The 24,243-nt window shown below is 34.3% G+C and overlaps 1 protein-coding gene across 2 annotated transcripts in view; it reads left to right on the plus strand.

Moving 5' to 3' along the window:
* The window catches only part of Ac78C (adenylyl cyclase 78C), a 291,397-nt gene extending 270,451 nt beyond the window's left edge, over positions 1-20,946 (plus strand). For both annotated transcript variants that reach the window (XM_075304668.1, XM_075304669.1), the window contains 5 exons: positions 7,763-7,858; positions 7,945-8,125; positions 19,535-19,938; positions 20,008-20,236; positions 20,300-20,946. In XM_075304668.1, coding sequence (XP_075160783.1) covers positions 7,763-7,858; positions 7,945-8,125; positions 19,535-19,938; positions 20,008-20,236; positions 20,300-20,559 — 1,170 coding nt within the window. In that variant the 3' untranslated portion in view covers positions 20,560-20,946. The remainder of the gene's footprint in view (positions 1-7,762; positions 7,859-7,944; positions 8,126-19,534; positions 19,939-20,007; positions 20,237-20,299) is intronic.
* Positions 20,947-24,243: the final 3,297 nt, after the last annotated feature.

Here is a 24,243-nt window from a genome sequence, read left to right on the forward strand (position 1 = left end):
AGGGTACATAAGCTTCGGCCTGGCCGAACTTACGGCCGTATATACTTGTTTTTAGTTGGAATCGCGTTGTTATGGTATAAGGAGAGATTGTTAAAAAATGATATAGTAAAATAACATCAAATTGGTTTTCAAAATTATTGAACATAAATAACAAACAATAAGTCTATCAATGTTCGTGATGGTGTATAAAGAAAGAAAACAGCAGCAGAATAACAACCCCTTCATTCGTCTTCATTTTGGAATCTTCAATTATCAGGTAACATTCATACAGTGACGCTAACCTTTTGTGAAAAAATTGGTTTATGATTGTTTATATTTGTAGGTATTGAAATTGTAAAAGGAGGACAAAATCGTTACGCAGCATCATATTAAAAGTGAAAGGAACAAGAAGAAGAAAACCATTACGTTTTACAGTTGGTAGCATTACATGGAAATTGGAAATAGTGGAATAATAAACTAATATTTCAAGGACAGTCGATGCTGTTGATTCTTAATAAATATATTTAATATATTAATAAAACATGTCTTTTATTGAAGAAAAAACTTCCTATATAAATAAATAAAACTGTATTTAAAAACAAGTATATACAGCACTAAGTTCGGCCGGGCCGAATCTTAAATACCCACCACCATGAACCAAATATAAGGGTTTCCTTTGAAATTTCAGGAGGGCTTGAGGACTTGAGGACACTTCCCGAAGATAAATTTAAAGATTTCACCTATGAGGATTATATCAGATTCTGGATTTATAAGAACCATTTTTGTTTGAGTTTTAGAGGAATCATTAATATCTCTTGTAAGTGTGCAAGAAAATTATAAAATAACGTCTTGATTTGTAGAAGTAAAATCTGAAAATTTTACATTGAGTTTCAAGCAATTTTCATGATCAGTGCGCCTTCTACACCCTCGAGAAGTGAAGTCGGTCTATATGGAGGTATTACCAAATGGACCGATAAAAACTTAATCCGATACACGTTTTTGTGAGCCTAAAATACCAGAATATTTAAAATTTCAGGCAAATCAGATAAAAACTACGGTTTCTAGAAACCCAAAGAGTTAAATCGGGAGATCGTTCTTATGGGGGACCGATACTCACCGTTTTCGTCACACCTCTTTATGATCCGAAAATACCTCTAGATTTCCAATTTCAGGCAAATAGGGTAAAAACTTCGGATTCTAGAAGCCCAAGAAGTAAAATCGGGAAATCGGTCTATATGGGGGCTATACCAAAATATGGGCCGATATTCACAATTTTCGGCACACCTCTTTACGGTCTTAAAATACCTCTAGATTTCCAATTTCAGACAAATTGGATAAAAACTACGGTTTCTATAAGCCCAAGAACCCAAATCGGGAGGTCGTTTTATATGGGGACCATACCAAAACATGGACCGGTACTCACAATTTTTGGCACACGTATTTGTAGTCCTACAATACCTCTAGATTTCCAATTTCAGGTAAATTGAATAAAAACTGCGGTTTCTATAAGCCCAAGAAGTAAAATCGGGAGATCGGTCTATATGGGGGATATACCAAAATATGGACCGATACTCACAATTCTTGGCACACGTATTTGTAGTCCTACAATACCTCTAGATTTCCAATTTCAGGTAAATTGAATAAAAACTGCGGTTTCTATAAGCCCAAGAAGTAAAATCGGGAGATCGGTCTATATGGGGGCTATACCAAAACATGGACCGATACTCACCATTTTTGGCACACCTCTTTATGGTCATAAAATACCTCTAGATTTCAATTTTCAGGCAAATTAGATAAAAACTACGATTTCTATAAGCCCAGGACCCCAAATCGGGAGGTCGGTTTATATGGGGACTATATCAAAACCTGAACCGATATAGCCTATCTTCGAACTTGACCTGCCTACAGACAAAAGACGAGTTTGTGCAAAATTTCAGCACGTTTGCTTCATTATTGAAGACTGTAGCGTGATTACAGCAGACAGACGGACAGACGGACATCGTTATATCGTCTTAGAATTTCTCCCTGATCAAGAATATATATACTTTATATAGCAAGAAATCGATATTTCTATGTCTTACAAACGGAATGACAAACTTATTATACCCCCGTCACCATTCTATGGTGGTGGGTATAACAAAGGTAAGCAGTTCTAATTTTGAAGTAAAAGGTTTACCACAAATATGTGAGATTTGTCCAAATGAATGAAAAAAGTTCAATAAAATCATTCCATATATGAATTCAATTCAGTTAAATTTTTCATTCTATAGTGTAGTGGTACATTAATATAGGAAGATGTTAACTAATCTTCCATCGTTCAAACAAATAAAAATGTCTTTGGCGCTACACGAAGTTCAACTTTCTTCACAATGAGTTCATTTTAACTTAAAGAAGCGGTCACTTTTTTCTGGGTGTATGTTTCGATATAAACAAAATGTGTTGCGGGCACAATTTTTAAACACAATATATTTAAGTGCAAACATGTAATGTTCCCAAACTAACACTAAATGTTTGGGGCATACATGTTTCATAAAAATTATATATGTGTGAATGTAAACATATATAAATTTACAAATTTCGAGTAAACATATATATGTTGTGAGAGAGTATAGAGAAAGAAATAGAGATAGAAACCGGGAGGGTTGACGAAAGATATCAAATTAACACAGCGAGAGAATCAAAAGAGAGCAATTTCTGTGAAACCGCAATACAAACAATTTTTTGTTTGAACAAATTCCGAAAATATATATTTTTTATACGTAAAAGTGGTCAATTGCAATACCATCCGACGAATATCACTACTTGTGTCAAATTTAAAGTGGATAGCTTGTTGCGTTCGAAAGTTAGCGTTATTTCAACAGACGAACGGACATTGCAAGATCGAATCAGAAATTCACCATGGCGAGAATATACACGCAAAAAAATAATTCTTTCCTCCTAAACGAAATTTTAGACAAACAAAGTTCGTTTCTGATTTGCTTTTCGCTGTAAGGAAGTGTATTTGGAAGAAAAGTATATACTTTTTCTGATAAACGTTTATTCTTTTCCAGGATGTAAAAACAATTTCATAAAGACAAACTCAAAAAAACATTGTTTTCTTGCTAATAGCATTTTCCCTCACATCTTCCTCACATCCACGAGGTTTTTTTGTTCTTAACACATTTTCATGTAATACCAACAATGTAGAAGAAATTATACGATTTTATAAATTTTAAAATTTTTTTTTTTAACTTTCGCCTGGACGGAGAATCGAACCGCGGACCATGCACTTTGTAAGCCAACACACTAACCACTGAGCTATGTACCTGTTATGGTCATCAATAGATAAATATCCATATAAGTTATATTTATATAGCATAGCTTGCGGCGCCCACGAACCGAACAAACAAAGCTTATTTAACAGAAACAAACATTTAGTTTGGCACCGTGGAGCAGTGGTTGATACGTCCGACTTGCATGCCAAGGGTCGTGGGTTCGATCCCTGCTTCGATCAAAGTTTTTTTGTTTTTTACATATATTCCAGATATGTTCGGAAGATTCCGAAAAAATGTTCAACATTACCTTGGAGTATATTAAATTTTGAACTGTAAAATGTGTCTTATTAAAGACCTAAAGTCAGAAAAGAACAGTGTTTGATGTAAACGAAATGGACTGTGTTGTTGTTTCAAAAATAACTTTTTTTATTGAAAAAATAAAAATTTTGTAACAAACGAATTTTTTTGGTGATAAAAGTTTAAAATTTTCGAAGCAATTCAAAAAACTCCAACAAAAGAAAAACGTTTTCGGTACACGTTTTCCAAACGTTTTTTTCCTTTGCGTGTATATACTTTATGGGGTCTGAGACTAATATTTCGATGTAGAAAATGACAAAATTAGTTAGTGTACCATCAACAGTTTTTAATGGAATCATTTAATTTTTTTTATTTATTTATTTAAGCAAATACATATATGATGCTTAACTTATACTACAACTAGTCTCTATTATGAAGAAGTGACTAACCAGTAGTTTATTTATTAACAATCAATAGACTTATAGGAATCTCCCAGTTATCAATGTTATGTTGATAGAGTAGAATCCGGTACATACTGATAAACGGGTTTTGATACACGTCGCCCAGCATCGAACACCACTTTAAGCTTTGCCATGGAACTTCGTTATAATTCTACCTAAGTCTTTTTTCTCTGTACCTTGAAAATTGGCTGTCTCGAGAATTGTTCCAGTAAACTTCTCTCCTGTTCTGATCGTATCACTGTTCCTGCCTTCCAAGTTGTTCCTGCTAACCTATCTCATCTGTCAGCAAATTGTTCCTGCCTCTACCGTTCCATGTGTCTCTTCTATTTACTGTTTCCTGATTGTCGTCTCACCGATTTCCTGTAATCTGATCACTTCAATTGTTGCTGTCACCGGCTTATATTGTTTTGTTCCTGCTTGTGACTATACCGTTATTATGCCAACGTACACCAGTTTTTTTTTCTTCTCAACTTCTTTTTATACCCTGCGCCACACTGTGGAACAGGGTATTATAAGTTAGTGCATATGTTTGCAACACCCAGAAGGAGACGAGATAGACACATGGTGTCTTTGACAAAAATGCTTAGGGTGGGCTCCTGAGTCGATATAGCCATGTCCGTCTGTCCGTGAACACATTTTTGTAACCAAGGGTTAAGCCCAATCGACTTCGAATTTGACACAAGTATGTGTTTTGGGTCAAAATAGAACCCTATTGATTTTGGAAGAAATCGGTTCAGATTTAGATATAGCTCCCATATATATCTTTCGCCCGATATGCACTTATACGGCCCTAGAAGCCTGAGTATTACCCCAATTTGGTTGAAATTTTGCACTAGGAGTACAATTGGTAGTATAGTCAAATGTGCACAATTGTATTGAAATCGGTTCAGATTTAGATATAGCTCCCATATATATATTTTGCCCGATATGGACTAATACGGTCCCAGAAGCCAGAGTTTTACTCCAATTTGGTTGAAATTTTGCACAGGGAGTAGAATTAGCATTGTAGCTATGCGTGCCAAATTTAGTTGAAATCGGTTCAGATTTAGATACAGTTCCCATATATAGCTTTCGCCCGATATGGACTAATACGGTCCCAGAAGCCAGAGTTTTACTCCAATTTGGTTGAAATTTTGCACAAGGAGTAGAATTAGCATTATACCTATGCGTGCCAAATTTAGTTGAAATCGGTTCAGATTTAGATATAGCTCCCATATATAGCTTTCGCCCGATTTACACTCATATGACCACAGAGACCAATTTTTTCCTCCGATTTAGTTGAAATTTTGCACAGGGAGTAGAATTAGCATTGTAGTTATGCGTGCCAAATTTGGTTGAAATCGGTTCAGATTTAGATATAGCTCCCATATATAGTTTTCGCCCGATTTACACTCATATGACCACAGAGGCCAATTTTTAACTCCGATTTAGTTGAAATTTTGCACAGGGAGTGGAATTAGCATTGTTGCTATGCGTGCCAAATTTGGTTGAAATCGGTTCAGATTTAGATATAGCTCCCATATATAGCTTTCGCCCGATTTACACTCATATGACCACAGAGGCCAATTTTTAATTCCGATTTTGTTGAAATTTTGCACAGGGAGTAGAATTAGCATTGTTGCTATGCGTGCCAAATTTGGTTGGAATCGGTTCTGATTTAGATATAGCTCCCATATATATGTTTTTCTGATTTCGACGAAAATGGTCAAAATATCAATATTTTCCTTGTAAAATCGCCACTTCTTAGTCGAAAAGTTGTAAAAATGACTCTAATTTTCCTAAACTTCTAATACATATATATTGAGTGATGAATCATAAATAAATTTTTGCGAAGTTTCCTTAAAATTGCTTCAGATTTAAATGTTTCCCATATTTTTTTTACTAACATTGTGTTCCATCCTAGTGCATTAGCAGACTTAAATTTTGAGTCTATAAATTTTGTAGAAGTCTATCAAATTCTGTCCAGATCGAGTGATACGTAAATGTATGTATTTGGGACAAACCTTTATATATAGCCCCCAACACATTTGACGGATGTGATATGGTATCGAAAATTTAGATCTACAGAGTGGTGCAGGGTATAATATAGTCGGCCCCGCCCGACTTTAGACTTTCCTTACTTGTTTTTTCTGGTTGTAATAGTCACATTTTAAAGAAGTTGAATCTATCTATTTTGTTCATAAAACCCAGTTTTTTTATCCTTACTTATTTTTTTCCTGGTCCGTATTTTTTTTTAACGTAATTATAAACTTATTGTATTATTGAATTTATCTTGAATCTGGCTTACCATAGCTGAATAAATAAATAAATAAAATAAATAAATATGTACCTATATTACAATATCCTAAGACTAAACTAGGACAATTATTGTTGTAAAATTTTTATTTTAAATTAATGCTTTCATATATTAAAGCGAGTTAATAAATCATGTGGTTTGAAGCGGCACGATCTTCTAGGTTGATTGGAAGTATGGAGTAAATTACGGAATTCGCGATTTGTATGGTTCTGTAGGAAGATACGGTGTTTTTCTGCAATTCTAGAAATTTCCTCTTTGATCGTAGTCATTTTTAAGTCTCGGTTGGGGTCAATATTTCGGACATACCATGGAGCGTTTACTGCACTTCTTATCACTTTGTTTTGAAACCTTATATCCATATTGGTTTTAATGCTTGTTTATATATTAAGAGTTTATTATCTGTGGAGAGGACTGAAGTTTTTTCAATTAACCAGCTTAGACTACGTTATTGAATATTTAGTTCTTCGCACTTTTTATCGATATGAATTTTCCAATTTAATTTAGAATCCAGTGTAAAACCAAGATATTTTGGCACTTGCTCATTGCCTATTTTTAGGGGTTTGTATCTTGAGGTAATTATCGCAAAGTCAACATGAACAGGTTTGCTACTGTTGAGCTTCAGACCCCAGTTTTTTGTCCATTGGTGAACCTTGTTTAAAGACGCCTGGAGGTTATGTACGGATACATCTGTATTTTTTCCAGTTGACATTAAAACTGTGTCATCAGCAAATGTTCCAATGAAACAATATTCGTTAACAGGCATATCCTGAGTGTAAAGTAGACGCAGCATAGGTCCAAGTATACTGCCCTGCGGAACACCTACAAATATTTAATATAGATTTCTAAATTCGTTATCTTGGCATACTCTATCAAATCGATTACTCAGATATGAGCTAAGAATCTCACAATAATTCTTTGGAAGTAATCTGCTGAGCTTTAGAAGGAGACCATCATGCCATACTCCATCATAAGCTTTGGAAATGTCCAAGAATACAGCGGAGCAGACTTGTTTTTTCTCGAAGGCTTTTTCAATATTATCGGTGACCCTATGAACTTGTTTGATAATCGAGTGCTTTTTCCGAAGTCCAAATTGAATTAATTTTTGAATTGACTCAGGATTGATTTTATAAACTTTGTGGTTAAAATTTTTCCCTTACGGCCATTTTCATGTAGCACCGTTATGCTTTAACTGCCAGTTAACAGGAAGAAAAATGGACATTTTTTTAGCAGTTAAGTTTCTAACTGGCATATGGAATATATACGCAAGTTGACAGATATGTACATATCACGACTTAAAAGTTCCTTAGCTAACATAGCACTAACGTAGTTTCATGAAAATGGGGGTTAAAGTGTAATTTTTGTGGTATTAACATCAAACAACATCTCTCTGCCAACTGATTTGAAAAGAAAATAATTTCACCCATGCTGTCTCCCAACCATAATAAAATCAATATATAAAATGTCTTCTTACATAGGTTACATCACGATTGGATTTCATCTGGAAAGAACAGGCAGAACGCGAATTAACCAATATGAAATCAAATAGAGCACTGAATGATACACTAATCAAGGTATAAAACAAATCAAGTACAGAACAAATAAAACTATAAGACAATTTGCTTATTTCATATTTCCCCATGAATCGACGAATATCTAGAATATCCTGCCAGATCATGTTGCCGCCTACTACTTATCGGATGAGCATACTGATGAACTCTATTCCAACATGCATAATTTGTGCGGTGTCATGTTTGCGTCCATTCCAAATTTCCAAGATTTCTACTCAGAAGACATAGACAATGGAAAAGCGTGTATAAGGATACTTAACGAAATCATATGTAAGTAAGAAACCCTTAAATTATTCCCGCTCTCACTCATATAATAACAATTACACTGAAAAAAAATATAGTCGTTAGCATAGACATTTTTTATTGAAACTATTAACTCCGTAGAATTAAACGATTCAATAGGTATCAGGTTAATGGGTAATTCACAAAGAAAAAGAAAATTCTTTTGAAATGAAATCAATGAAAAATATGAAAAATATATTAAATAATGTATAGAAATCATCCTTGAATTTAGTGATGTTTTGTTGCTTGACTATAAAAATGAAAATCGCTAAAAAAAAGAAAGGTTTCTTACAAGAGCTTATTTTAAAGACTTTTTTCGTGACATACTGTCATAAGTCGAGTTTAAATTGGGAATTTTAATGAATGACTTTAAAAGCAAACCATTAAAAAACATCAAAAAAATAATAAATTATAAACTGGTAATATTATTATTACCCAGCAAACAAACTTTAGACGTTCTTTCCTAGTCATTACTTTTCATGTAAATCTACAAATGACCTTCAACATATGGAATTAATTTTCACTACAGAATTTTAACGCTTATAAAAAAAAGACAAGGACAAATAGAATAATGAAAGGTTCCACAAAAATATTTGAAAAGCGTACCGTTTCATTTCTCGAAATTTGTTAAGATTTTTTTTTTCAACTGGAATCAGCAATACTGAAATACTTTTTTATATTTATTTATACGAAGAATTAATGCGAATCAATGTAGCGAATTGTTAAAATTAAGACATACGCCCTATGACAGTTTCAGGTTGGGTTTGGTCGAAACAGAGATTAAACACATGACCCATTGTATGTTAGGTGGACGAACTCACCATTGCACCAAATGTCCCACAAATTAAAAAAGCGTCATACTGTGGACAAATTTATTCACTGAAAATGTCATCTGAAATTATGGTAATAGCGAAGAACTTTGTATTTCTACCCGGACCACTTCGCTGCGTCTTCCGAAGCATAATTTTAGGAACATTTTGCGTTAACTTAGTCAACCATAACCTTCGAGCGATGAGATAATAGATAATCCTTCTGAAAAAATCGAAATAATCTCTTATAAGAGTAGAGTAGAGTTACAAAAACCGGTCGGTGAAAACCGGTGTACCGGTTTTTTGTTTTGCTCCGACCGGACCGGTAGAACTGCCTTCGCCGAACATATACCGTATACTTTACCTATCAATTTCATGTAAATATCTAAAAATCAGGTACACCATACTTTCATAATTTTAATTTTTTAATATACTAAAAAAAAGGCCCGACCAAATATTGAAAAATGATTTAGCGTATCTTTGTGTAGACGACACACAGTGTTTCGAAAGAGGCAAAAGATATGTGCTTATTCAAATTTCTGTTTTCTGTGGTATCGAGCTTCGAAAAATACAATTCTGCTATAATTGACTAGAACTATTTTTAAAACATGTTTGAATTTTAAGCGTTTTGGTCGAAAATTGTGGTTTGAGTTTTAAATTTTAGTTTGTGTTTGTTTTCAACTATCTTCCACAAAAACACAATTGTGTAACATTATTGTTATTTTTTTATTTAATTTGAACACATTTGCCTTTTTGGCCATCTTAGTGGCATTGTTTACTATCTGTTAACTTCAAAAAATAAAATTTTTGCAAAAGTTTGTACACTGAAAAAACAGTGAACCCTTTTCCATTGCAAAATGAACTAAACTGTAGTAATATTGACCATGATTTAGCCCTTAAGATTTTTTTCTCTTAAAATTTAGTTCATCTATAACATTGTATTTTAGTTCATTTTTACAACACCATAAGATTTATATACCCCTACCAAGTTAAAAGGCCAGTATTATTTTGGTTTACTTGCTTATTTTGTGGGAAACCCGATAATAACACTAGGTCACAAATAACAAAATTTTCTCTGTGAATTGGTTCTAGCATAATTTTTCTCATTGATTTTGACCTACTAAACACGAAAATGAGTTTTAAAAAATTTTCTGTCAATTGGTTTTCGAGATACAAATTTTTGAACTTTTTTTTTAATTTTTGGAGGTACACTTACAATTTTGAGCACATCTTTCATCTTCTTTGACCTATTTGATCCTAGTGCTACTCAAATTAAAGAAAATTTAGCCGTATACAACTCTTTCTCATTTTCAAATCGGGTAAGTAGTTTGGATGTTGGCGGCTTAAAAAGGTTAAAAAACGGCGTTTTTTTAGTAATGTGGCAGAAAAAACTATATCAAACTACTTACCCGATTTGAAAACGAGAATGAGTTGTAGACGGCTAAATTTTCTTTAATTTGAGTAGCACTAGGATCAAATAGGTCAAAGAAGATGAAAGATATGCTCAAAATTGTAAGTGTACCTCCAAAAATTAAAAAAAAAGTTCAAAAATTTGTATCTCGAAAACCAATCGACACAAAATTTTTTAAAACTCATTTTCGTGTTTAGTAGGTCAAAATCAATGAGAAAAATTATGCTAGAACCAATTCACAAAACGACTGTTGGCTAGTGTAATAATTGGTTAACAGTCTCTTTAAAATGTCGACGATTAAACTAATTTTAAATCAATCATTCCACAGTACAGAGAAATTAAATAATTAAAGGAACAAAAACCCGTTTTACGATTATGAAAATTTTCATATATTAAAATTAAACTTTCTTTAAGTACTTTATTATACAAACTTATGATGCAAGTTCTTAATACAATGTTTTTTGTGAATAAAAATTATGACCACGTGGAACAGAGAGTAGTTCATTTAAACTCGCTGTTTGGACATTTTGACTTATCCTTTTTTTATTCATCGTAGGTATTTTTATACCCTCCACCATAGGATGGGGGTATATTAACTTTGTCATTCCGTTTGTAACACATCGAAATATTGCTCTAAGACCCCATAAAGTATATATATTCTGGGTCGTGGTGAAATTCTGAGTCGATCTGAGCACGTCCGTCCGTCCGTCCGTCTGTTGAAATCACGCTAACTTCCGAACGAAACAAGCTATCGACTTCAAACTTGGCACAAGTAGTTGTTATTGATGTAAGTCGGATGGTATTGCAAATGGGCCATATCGGTCCACTTTTACGTATAGCCCCCATATAAACGGACCCCCAAATTTGGCTTGCGATTGCTCTAAGAGAAGCAAATTTCATCCGATCCGGCTGAAATTTGGAACATCGTGTTAGTATATGGTCTCTAACAATCATGCAAAAATTGGTCCATATCGGTCCACTTTTACGTATAGCCCCCATATAAACGGACCCCCAAATTTGGCTTGCGATTGCTCTAAGAGAAGCAAATTTCATCCGATCCGGCTGAAATTTGGTACATGGTGTTGGTATATGGTCTCTAACAACCATGCAAAAATTGGTCCATATCGGTCCATAATTATATATAGCCCCCATATAAACCGATCCCCAGATTTGAACTCCGGAGCCTCTTAGAGGAGCAAAATTCATCCGATCCGGTTGAAATTTGGTACGTGGTGTTAGTATATGGTCTCTAACAATCATGCAAAAATTGGTCCATATCGGTCCATAATTATATATAGCCCCCATATAAACCGATTCCCAGATTTGGTTTGCGGAGAAGCAAATTTCATCCGATCCGGCTGAAATTTGGTACATGATATTAGTATATGGTCTCTAAGAACCATTCAAAAATTGGTCCAAATCAGTCCATAATTATACATAGCCCCTATATAAACCGATCCCCAGATTTTAACTCCGGAGCCACTTGGACGAGCAAAATTCATCCGATCCGGTTGAAATTTGCAACGTGGTGTTAATAACCATGCCAAAATTGGTCCATATCGGTCTATAGTTATATATAGCCGATCCCCAATCACACAAAAATTGGTCCATATCGGTTCATAATCATGCTTGCCACTCGAGCAAAAATAATCTAGCAAAATATGTCAAAATTTTATTCCTATAGAAAATTTTGTCAAATTTTATTTCTATAGAAAATTTTGACAAAATTTTATTTCTGTAGAAAATGTTTTCAAAATTTTAATTCTATAGAGAATGTTGTCAAAATTTTAAATCTTTTGCAAATTTAGTAAAAAATTTATTTCTATAGAAAATTTTGTTAAAATCGTATTTCTATAGAAAATTTTGTCCAAATATTACTTCTACAGAAAATGTTGTCAAAATTTTATTTCTATACAAAATTTTGTCAAACTTAATTATATACGTATTTAATCGGCCATTTTAAGTTTAATATATACCACGTATGGACTACGTGGTATATGTTACGGTATTAGGAAGTTTTAAGATACCTTGTCATCGGCAAAAGTTACCGCAACCCAAGTAAATCGATTGTGGATGACAGTCTTCAATAGAAGTTTCTACGCAATCCAAGGTGGAGGGTACATAAGCTTCGGCCTGGCCGAACTTACGGCCGTATATACTTGTTTTAGTATAGCATTGATGGAAAGTGGTATTTTTGGTGCTTTTTGCCCTTCGGGAGTTGGCATCACTGTACACAACATACCCAGCACTCGCTACCATTTCTCATTATTGCATTGCTCTCATAAAGGGTGATTCTTTTGAGGTTAGGATTTTCATGCATTAGTATTTGACAGATCACGTGGGATTTCAGACATGGTGTCAAAGAGAAAGATGCTCAGTATGCTTTGACATTTCATCATGAATAGACTTACTAACGAGCCACAACGTCGAATTTTCAGTGAATGGGCCCTAGAAAAGTTGGCAGAAAATCCGCTTTTTTATCGACAAATTTTGTTCAGCGATGAGGCTCATTTCTGGTTGAATGGTTACGTAAATAAGCAAAATTGCCGCATTTGGAGTGAAGAGCAACCAGAAGCCGTTCAAGAACTGCCCATGCATCCCGAAAAATGCACTGTTTGGTGTGGTTTGTACGCTGGTGGAATCATTGGACCGTATTTTTTCAAAGATGCTGTTGGACGCAACGTTACGGTGAATGGCGATCGCTATCGTTCGATGCTAACAAACTTTTTGTTGCCAAAAATGGAAGAACTGAACTTGGTTGACATGTGGTTTCAACAAGATGGCGCTACATGCCACACAGCTCGCGATTCTATGGCCATTTTGAGGGAAAACTTCGGAGAACAATTCATCTCAAGAAATGGACCGGTAAGTTGGCCACCAAGATCATGCGATTTGACGCCTTTAGACTATTTTTTGTGGGGCTACGTCAAGTCTAAAGTCTACAGAAATAAGCCAGCAACTATTCCAGCTTTGGAAGACAACATTTCCGAAGAAATTCGGGCTATTCAGGCCGAAATGCTCGAAAAAGTTGCCCAAAATTGGACTTTCCGAATGGACCACCTAAGACGCAGCCGCGGTCAACATTTAAATGAAATTATCTTCAAAAAGTAAATGTCATGGACCAATCTAACGTTTCAAATAAAGAACCGATGAGATTTTGCAAATTGTATGCGTTTTTTTTTTTTTTAAAGTTATCAAGCTCTTAACAAATCACCCTTTATATGCATGCTCTCAGTCTCAAACAAAATTCTAGTAAAATCATCTTTACATTAATCACATTCCACTTTGCCGATAAAGATCTATGTACTATGCAATAGTTCATCACATCTGATGACAATTTACTCTAAGAATATATTCGTAAATGCACATCAGTTTATGAACGATGAAACGTTTAACTTAAAATTGTCAATAATTTATGAAATGTTATCTACCCATTTTTGACCAACTATTATTAACTATAGGAATTGCCAGTAAGAAATTGCTATCCGCTTTCAAGTTCAATTTTCGTAAACAAATATTTTCTCATACAAAAAATCTTATAGTAAGTTGCACTTTTTTTTAGAAAGAACTTAATATTTTTTTCAGAAAGAACTTAATATTTCACATGTAGTTTTGTAGTATGGCAAAAGAATTTTTAACTACCAGTTAAGAACATTTTTAAGGAAATTTCCATCGTATTTTGTAGGCCATGAACTAAACGATTGCTACTTAAAATTTGCAAAATTTCCTTTCGGGTAGTTAATTTTCGTTGAAGATACGAAAAATTAACTAAAATTCTGGAAAGTTTTTGTAATAAATTATAGTAAAAATCTGCTTAAATTTACGAGACACTTTTTTGTCTGTATTGAACTGTTTTAATAAAGCGAAAAGCGAATATAGTACTGACCTTCAGAAGCATAAATCCATAAATTGTATTTAAATGAATTGTCTAAAGTTTTAAATTTGTATTACTTTTCCTACGCCGGAAAAAAGTAAACTGCTTTATACACAGAAAAAAATTCGTAGTTAAACTAACGCTAAATTTAACTTATTTTTATTGGAAAAAAATTATTTGCTTGTATTTAAATTTTATTATTTTTTTCGAAATTTTCCACAGCTTAATGAAATCTTAATTTTTTTAAGTATGTCTCAAAAATTTTATGAACTAAACGTGAGTATAAAGTTCAATGACCGCACACATAAGTTCAATATGAACTAAAATAAATGAAAATTTCCGTACGATTCCCAAAAATAGTAAGAATGAACTACTGTATGGTTAAAATGCTCATGATTTAGCGCCAATGATTTTCTTTACTTTTAGTTAATTTTTTCTTCTATGAGATGATGTAATTTCGTAAACTGCAGTTAAAAAGTACAACAGAGCATTAAAACTTCCTGGTTTTAACAACGCTTTGTGGAAATCTCAAAATATGGAGTAAAATTTAGTTCAATTTTCGTGCGTGGTAGTTCATTCTTCCTATAAAACAGTTCACTTTTTTTCGGTGTAGGAAGAATGAACCTCGGGCGAAAATTTAACTAATTGGTACCCCATATTTTGCGATTTCCATAAAGCGTTGTTAAAACCAGGAAAATTTAATGTCCCGCAGTACTTTTATACTGCAGTTCACGAAAGTACACTCTCTCAAAGAAGAAAAATAAAAAGTACGTTAGGTATAGTGCATCCCGATATTTCAGGCTCACTTAAACTATTCAGTCCATTGTGATACTACAATGGTGAACTTTTCCCTTATCACTGAGTGCTGCCCGATTGAATGTTAAGCTCAATGACAAAAGAAAAGAAGAAAATCATTTACGCCAAATCATGATCATTTTAACCATACAATAGTTAATAGTTAGTTAAACAATAGAAACAAATAATTTTTTGCAATAAGTACAAGTTAAATTTAACATTGGTTTAACTACGGATTTTTGTAAATAAGAAAATATTTTTCTTATGGAACTATTTTATTCGGAATTCTGAAAAACATTTTTTTGGTTTTTTTCTTTTTATTGGGTATATTTCTATATTTTAGTAACACATAAAATAATACAGTCCTCTCCTATAATTCAAAATATTGCATACAGATACTTTTGATCCCTTTGTATGGGAGGTACATGACGGAGTGGTCCGATCGGAACCAAACTGCGCATTTGTCTTAGTTTTGAAGGAGGCATTGTAGGGAAGTTTTGCTCGCCTCCTTCCATTTTTGTCCATTCGTTGTGTGGGATCGAAGCACTGTGCCCCACCCCCAACCTTCGCTGAAAATTTCAACCTAATCAGAGAACATAAGCCCAATTTTCAAAAAGCAGTGCATGGGTTCCCTTTCCCGTCCCCTTCCTGTTCAAACAACACAAAATCAGGTTCCCTATACTATTTTTACAACCTTTTCACAGCGTCCTTTGTGAATTTCACTGCCCCCTTCCTGTTCAAACAACACAAAATCAGATTCCCTATATTATTTTTACAACCTTTTCACAGCGTCCTTTGTGAATTTCACTGCCCCCTTCCCAGACCAAATATTAAAATCTCGGGTACTTCATATTAATTTCATAACCTTCCCCAGGTTTTCTGCAAATTTTCATAATTTTGTTTTTTTTTTTTTTCACTGGACTTAAAAAAATAAAACAAAGGGGAGAGCACCTCCCCGACAAAATATCGAAAAAAGTAGCGAATCTTTGTCTAGATGCCCCCTTCAACCTTCCCTGAAAATTTCTAGCAAATCTGACAATTTGGGTCCAATTTTCAAAAAGTCGGTCGCATTGCGAAATCAGATATATATATATATATATATATATATATATATATATATATATATATATATATATATATATATATATATATATATATATATATATATATATATATATATATATATATATATATATATATATATATATATATATATATATATATATATATATATATATATATATATATATACTACTTTCGCATATATTATGAAGTGCATTTGCATGGTATCCCATAATGAGTTTTGTCTTTGTTTTCACAGACTCCTCAACCAAGGTCTAACAGGTAGCCACCGTGGTGCAATGGTTAGTATGCCGCCTTGCATAGACAAGGTCGTGGATTCGATTCCTACATCAACCTAACACCAAAAAGTTTTTCTGCGGTGGATTTTCCTACCTCAGTAATGCTGGTGACATTTCTGAATGTTTCAAAGTTTCTCTGCAATGTGGAACGCCGTTCGTACTCGGCTATAAAAAGAAGGTGCCTTGTCATTGAGCTTAACTTGGAATCGGCCAGCACTCAGTGATAGGAGAGAAGTTCACCAATGTGGTATCACAATGGACTGAATAGTCTAAGTGAGCCTGATACATCGGGCTGTCACCTAACCTAACCTAAGGTCTTAATGGCACATGGAGGCATCTCCCTGTCATGTCCCATGTAGACTGAAGATACCCAATATTTGCATTTCGCCATTTCTAAACTGTCAACGACAGTGTCTGTATTGTACATTGAAACATGTTAAGTTCATTTTTAGCAATAATACAGTGTTTGGTATGACCCTCCACTTCGCAAGCAGATTTGCTCATTTCTGATTCAGGCAGAGACTTGTCTGAGTCGTAATCCTTTGGCTGATCCTTTTCGTATATCTTCATTTGGATATAATGAAAGCCAAACGATCTTTGATCCCTTTTAAAAGCTGGCAACTCATCCGGCGAACGTTCCCTTTTGCCAGCTTCAAAAATTCCTTGCGACCATTTTAAAGAATTACTTTGCTTAGCCGACAACGTGCTCTGGTCAACTGATACTAATTTCTTTACAATATACAGAGCATTTCTGCGTTCCTTGAATCTCTTTCTTAAGGGATTACCTCAAGAAAGAAATTTCGAAAATCGTCGACCCGTCTACAGGTCGACTAATTGGGCCTAACTCTTGGTCATTGCCCAAATTTATAACTTCAGTCGAAACACGTCCACTGCGCCCTGAAGTTAGCAGCCCAGAGGATGACTTGGTCCTTGAAAATTTCACCCAAATATGAGAAAAAAGAGGAACCCTGTTTTCACCACATGAACACCCGCTACGTTCTCCGAAAATTACAACTAAATCGGTTCAGCCGTTTCCGAGATTACCCGGCACATACAAACAAATAAAAAAACATAGTTTGGATGTCATATATATAGATCCATAAAAAAGTTTTTGTTTGGAAATATTTTTAATCTATTTTTCAAAAAGGTAGGTTAGGTATGATCCGGTATTGGGCCTCTACTCACCGATTAAGCACCCAACGCTTTCAGCAAAACAGAGAATGGGGTTATCACGATAATCAAATCAACGAACAAAATACAAAAAAAAAAAAACTTAATATTGCGCAGCCTGTATTAACATGCATATAAAAATTGGTCAAAATCAGCATAGTAATTCTGAGATCTTAGGAAGCTACGGTGGTGCAATGGTTAGCATGCCCGTCTTGCATAAATAGGATCATGGCTTCAACCTAGAGTGATCAAAAAACCGTTTTTTTTTAAGTCGGGTTTTCTCAGTTCTAAAAAATCGGACCATGGGCGGTGTTTTAAAAAATAAATAACCGACACAACCGGGTTTTCCCAAATGTAGCAAAAACGCTTAATTTAATATAAATAAAGGAAAAAAAATACTCCAATGTTTTAATGTCAAAATTAAATTCCTTGGCTGTAATTGTCGTAACAATACCGCAGATAAACATTAAAATGTTTTTTTTTTTTCATATGCTTTTTGTGAACATTTCATACATGTTATATTAAAGACGATGTTGAAGAGCTTCTTCAACTAAAAATGTTATTGTATATATTTGGCTTTCGAAGAATAATTTTGTTGTTTTTCAAAATATTAACAAACATAGATCATTTTCTACAGAAAAGTACCCCAAATTAAGTATAATTATAATAACGTAAGTAATGTCATAGATTTTGTTGACAAAATATACGCTACTAATTGAACAAGCACCATTTGGGTATATTTCATTGAATTATCCCTGGGATTTCTTTATAAAACTAACGTATTTCATTTGACAGTTTAGACGAACACTATGTTGGAAATGTTCAGAAAAGAGTTTGAAGTGCGCAAAAAACACATTCGGGAAGTTTTCTTATTTCAGTTTACATTGAAAATAAAAAACTGAAAACCGGTTTTTATATTATTAAAAACACCGGTCCAGCGAAAATGGGATTTGATACGAAACCGACAATCGGTGCAAAACGAAAACCGATTTTCACCGAACGGTTTTGATCACTCTAGTTCAACCCCAGTTTCGACCGAACACCGCAATGTAGAACGACGTTGGGACTCGGATATAAAAAGGAGGCCCCTTTTCATTGAGCTAAGCATAGAATCGGGCAGCACTCAGTGATAAGAAAAAGGTTCACCACTGTGGTATCACAATGGGCTGAATAGTCTAAGTGAGGCTGCCATAATACCTATCCTAACCTAACCTGTTACGCTGAAAACTAGAGGTGTGCGCGTGACACGAAATTTTCGTGTCACGCGTGATTCACGCGTAAATCACGTGAGTCGTGAACAAAATTTGAAGGAACTCTCGTGAATGTGAGTGAAGGGGACTAAAATGAATATATCGTGCGTGTGCGTGCGTGGGAAATAAAATCGGTTCGTGAGTGTGCGTGAATAAAATTTCTGCAAAATCACCCTCACGAAAAAAATCAATATTTAATTCATACTCGTATGTAAATTGAAATTAATTTAGCTCTCGAACTATATTCAATTTTTGAATTTTGTTACCTATGCTGATTTCCGTTTGGAAAATGTCGTGAATCACGTGAATTGTGCGTGAATGTGAGTCTTTAAAATTAGTTCGTGCGTGAGTACTGGTTTTCATTTCGTGAATGTGCGTGAGTGGAATTGGCTACCACACGTATCATGCGTGAGCGTGCGTGAGCGTGCGTGAGCGTGCGTGAATAAACATTTTGCTTCGTGAATGTGCGTGAGTGTGAGGGAAATTTCAGTCACGCGCGCACCTCTACTGCAAACACACAAAAAATCTAAACGCACTTCAAATTAGAAACAGAAACACTCCTTACGTAGCGTATAAAATTTGGTTCAATTAGGTTCTGTAGTTTTTGAGATTATCGATCGCCAACATACACTCCATTTGTATACCCTTCCCACCTCTACTGTGGTACAGGGTATAATAATTATTTATATAGAGATATTTTCCATTTATATTTGATGCTTTTTAATAGGTGACTTTGACGAGCTATTGGAAGAACCACGTTTCTCGTCAATTGAAAAAATCAAGACAGTGGGCGCCACGTACATGGCTGCTTCTGGTCTAAATTCTGATCACTTAAGAAGTAATGGTGAAACATCGGAGGATAGTGTCTGCAGCTTGGTGGAATTTGCTTTTGCCATGAAACAGAAGCTGGAAGACATCAACAAAGAGGCATTCAACAATTTCCAGCTTCGAGTTGGGATTTGTAGCGGTTCCCTGGTCAGCGGTGTCATAGGTGCCCGAAAGCCCGTTTACGACATTTGGGGCAATACAGTGAATGTGGCCTCACGCATGGATTCAACTGGTGAAAATTGGCGAATACAAGTTCCAGATACCACAGCCGAATTGCTAAAATCGAAGGGCTATACATGTGTGGTAAGACTTATTAATAGGTATAGTACACTGAAACAAATCATTTAACCAACCCAACACACATTCATTTAGAAACGAGGTGACATTAATGTTAAAGGTAAAGGTATAATGACTACCTATTTTGTACATCCACGAGGTGTCTCTGAGAGTCAGTTGCCTTCACCTGTCCACATGCCAGCAGGAGTACCCCAGACACAAACTCCCAATTTACAGAGGCAAACATCACACCATGGATCATTTAGTGCAGTAGTTTTTGGAATGCTCCAAGCATCTAAGCGAAGTACAAACTTGGCAGGAACTCGTAAGTAGATTAAATGACAAAATAATAGGTGGTGACAATAATCAAGGTGAAATTCTTCAACAGCTACGGGAACACCATCACCCCAAATACGACGTGGCCATAGAGGCAGCACCTTTAGTTCGGTTCGTTTATCCCAAAAGTCTACAGTGAATAATCCAGTGAGACGAAACACGACCAGAGTTCGTGGTCGTTCGTACCGCCAGAAAAAGAGTTCCTCAAACAACTCCATTGTCACACAAACAAGTGCTTCATATGTGCCATCTTTTCGACGAATTGATCAAATAGAAACATCAATTTCCAAAAGCCACAATGATGCATTATAGCCTCAACGCAGTTGGTTTTAATTTTCTCCCATTCAATTGCATCCCTCCTCTAATCTATTCGGTAGACCATACAATTTTTTGATGGAAGCTATTCGAGGATTTCTAGGAATGTCTATCTAGCGTCAATTCACCGCAGTGATACCACAACCCTAAGGGAGTGCATCCCAGAAATTGTGTTGGACTTAACCAAATTTCAGCATATTCCTTCATGGACTTCATCGACACCAAGATCTCGCGGTCAATTTGCTGATAAAAATGCCATTGTCTCCATAAGACACAATACTGATAATACAAATTTACTTTTACTTAGTTAGTGTTAGGTACATTTTTCATTCATTTTAACCCTGTGGAATATATTTCAAGAAATGCTTTATGTGAAAAGAATAACATTTGATTTGTTTGGAATATGGGTACAATTAAGTCCAGCGGAGCCTACTATGTGAAACAGAAATATTTGTGCCCTTTGGCCATATTAGTGTTATAATGTGGTGGTAAAAATTTATTCTTCATTACGTCTGTTGTTGTTTTATGCGCATATGCCATACAAGTCTACATTTCAGCGGTATATTCAATTTTGCTAAACTACTATGGTGGCAGTCCGATATTCCAGGTTTCAGGTCTGGTATCAGTGATACCAGTGTGGTGAACTTCTCTCTTACCACAGAGTGCCGCCCGATTCATTTAAGAAATACAGTTATTAATTTTTTATAAAATTGAACTGACTGGTATGAAAACATTTTGTAATACGTGTAAGTAAAAAAATCGTTACTGGCACGAAAAACTGACCAAATAATTTTAAGCTGTAACTCTGATATAGCTTAAAATTATTTGGTCAGTTTTTCGCTATAAGCAAAATTTTAAACTAATTTTAAGTAGTCGCATCACACAAAAAAGTTTTTTTTTTGATTCAATCACCAAATTAATTGATCCAATTAATTTGTAATTGAAACGTCTACAATCACAGAAATAATAGTATCAATTAAAAAATTAATTGAAGGTTAATTAAAAAATTAATTGATACTATTAATTTTTGTGATTGATTTTTGTTTCAATTAAAATTTTAATTGAATATTTTTTAAAACTCAATTAAAATTTTAATTGGGAAATTTTTCGTGAATTTTTTTTCTGTGATGGACGGCAAAAGAGTTCATAGTAATAATTATCATTTCATAATTGATTATTATTCTAGCTTTTATAAACAAAAGAGATTAAGGAACTTGATCAACAAAGTCTTTGAAAAGAAAACGCCAGATACAAACCTGACTGATTGTACATGTTTTCTTTCGGGCGAGTGAACTTTTCCACAATCTTTAGTACAGATCTGGCTGGGAAACATATTCAATTTGGGAGCTTTATGCTAACTCTTAATGGAGAAAACATATTATCCCCTTTAAATCGAATCATCTTTAATCCCACTTTGCACCATATCTTCATATTACTTCAAATCAGGTTTGATGAAGTACTTTTTCATCACAATTAGTCTATATAGAGTTATGGCGTTCTAAATATGAACATTTCTCAAATATCAACTCAGTTCTTAAGATTATAAATAGCGAAAATTGAGAAATAAAAATGTACCGAAATGAAGATATTTGTAGGTTTTATGATAGGATTTCAATATTAAAAAATCAATTGAATTACGCTTTATTTCCAAATATATTCCCCATAATGAGAGGAATATTGTCTTTGCCACATTCGTCCGCAAATGTGGAGCGATTTTTCGCCACATTGTGGAGCAGGGTGTTATAAGTTAGTGCATATGCTTGCAAACCCCAGAAGGAGACGAATTAACATATGGTGTCTAGCAATTATGCTCAGAGGCAGCCCGATCTAAACATGTCCGTCTGTCTGTCTGTGACTTTGATCACAGTCTAAGTCGCAGTTTTAGTCCAAAGTTCGACTTCAAATTTGGCATAAGTTTGTGTTTTGGATCGGAATAGAGTCCTATTCCTTTTGGAAGAAATCACTTCAGGTTTAGACATAGTTCTCACACGCAGAGAAGGAATATGATCACCCCAGCCATGTTCCAAGAGCAAAATGTTACTTTTTCACGGAAAACATGTAGCATATTTGTCGAAACCATGTTCTTTTCTCGGAGATTATATATCTGATTTTGGAAAGCATGTTATGTTTATCGAGAAAAGAACATTTTTGCGACAAAAATGCTACATGGTCGCTGTGAAAAAGTAACATGGTGCTCTTGAAACATGTTTGAGGTGATCATATTCCTTCTCTGGGTGCATATATCAAGTTTAGACACACACTCAAAAAAAAGTGAACTCTCTATTTCACTAAAGCCAATTTAACTTTGTCTAGTTAATGGAATTATTATATATGGAGAAAGTTTCGTTTGCTCTAATAATTTTTTGCGTACGTTAGTTAAATGAACTAAAAAACGGGAAAAATGTATACACAAATGAAGTAAAAAGTTTTTCTAAAATTCGTACTCCTCACAAAATAGTTCATTATTTTTTTAAATTTGTAAATTTTACTACGAATGCATCCATCATGAACTTCGTATGTCACTAAAGACATTCTTGCAATTTTGAACTCCAATTTTTTTCTTTCAAACTACAAAATTTTCTTTAACAAGTGAAAAACAAGTAAGGAAAGTCTAAAGTCGGGCGGGGCCGACTATATTATACCCTGCACCACTTTATAGATCTAAATTTTCGATACCATATCACATCTGTCAAATGTGTTGGGTGCTATATATAAAGGTTTGTCCCAAATACATACATTTAAATATCACTCGATTTGGACAGAATTTGATAGACTTTTACAAAATCTATAGACTCAAAATTTAAGATGGACTAGGGTGGAACACAATGTTAGTAAAAAACAAGTAAGGAAAGTCTAAAGTCGGGCGGGGCCGACTATATTATACCCTGCGCCACTTTGTAGATCTAAATTTTCGATACCATATCACATCTGTCAAATGTGTTGGGTGCTATATATAAAGGTTTGTCCCAAATACATACATTTAAATATCACTCGATTTGGACAGAATTTGATAAGACTTTTACAAAATCTATAGACTCAAAATATAAGTCGGCTAATGCACTAGGGTGGAACACAATTTTAGTAAAAAAAAAAATATTGGAAACATTTAAATCTGAAGTAATTTTAAGGAATCTTCGCAAAAGTTTATTTATGATTTATCGCTCGATATATATGTATTAGAAGTTTAGGAAAATTAGAGGCATTTTTACAACTTTTCGACTAAGCAGTGGCGATTTAACAAGGAAAATGTTGGTATTTTGACCATTTTTGTCGAAATCAGAAAAACATATATATGGGAGCTATATCTAAATCTGAACCAAATTTGACACGCATAGCAACAATGCTAATTATACTCCCTGTACAAAATGTCAAATAATTCGGAGCAACAAATTAGCCTCTGTGGTCATATGAGTTTAAATCGGACGAAAGCTATATATGGGAGATATATCTAAATCTGAACCGATTTCAACCAAATTTGGCACGCATAGCTACATTGCTAATTCTACTCCCTCAATCAATATTTCTGGTAGGCACATTTTTTGGCAGATCAAACTTATTATACCCTAACCACTATGTGGTTTAGGGTATAATGACTTTAAAACAATGTGTTGGAAACATTTTATTAATTTTGAAGATTTTTTCAGAAATATTTAATCCATTTTGACTTCATTAAAACGAAAT

This window comes from Haematobia irritans, chromosome 4 (assembly GCF_050003625.1).
Source record: "Haematobia irritans isolate KBUSLIRL chromosome 4, ASM5000362v1, whole genome shotgun sequence".
Taxonomy (NCBI): Eukaryota; Metazoa; Arthropoda; class Insecta; order Diptera; family Muscidae; genus Haematobia; species Haematobia irritans.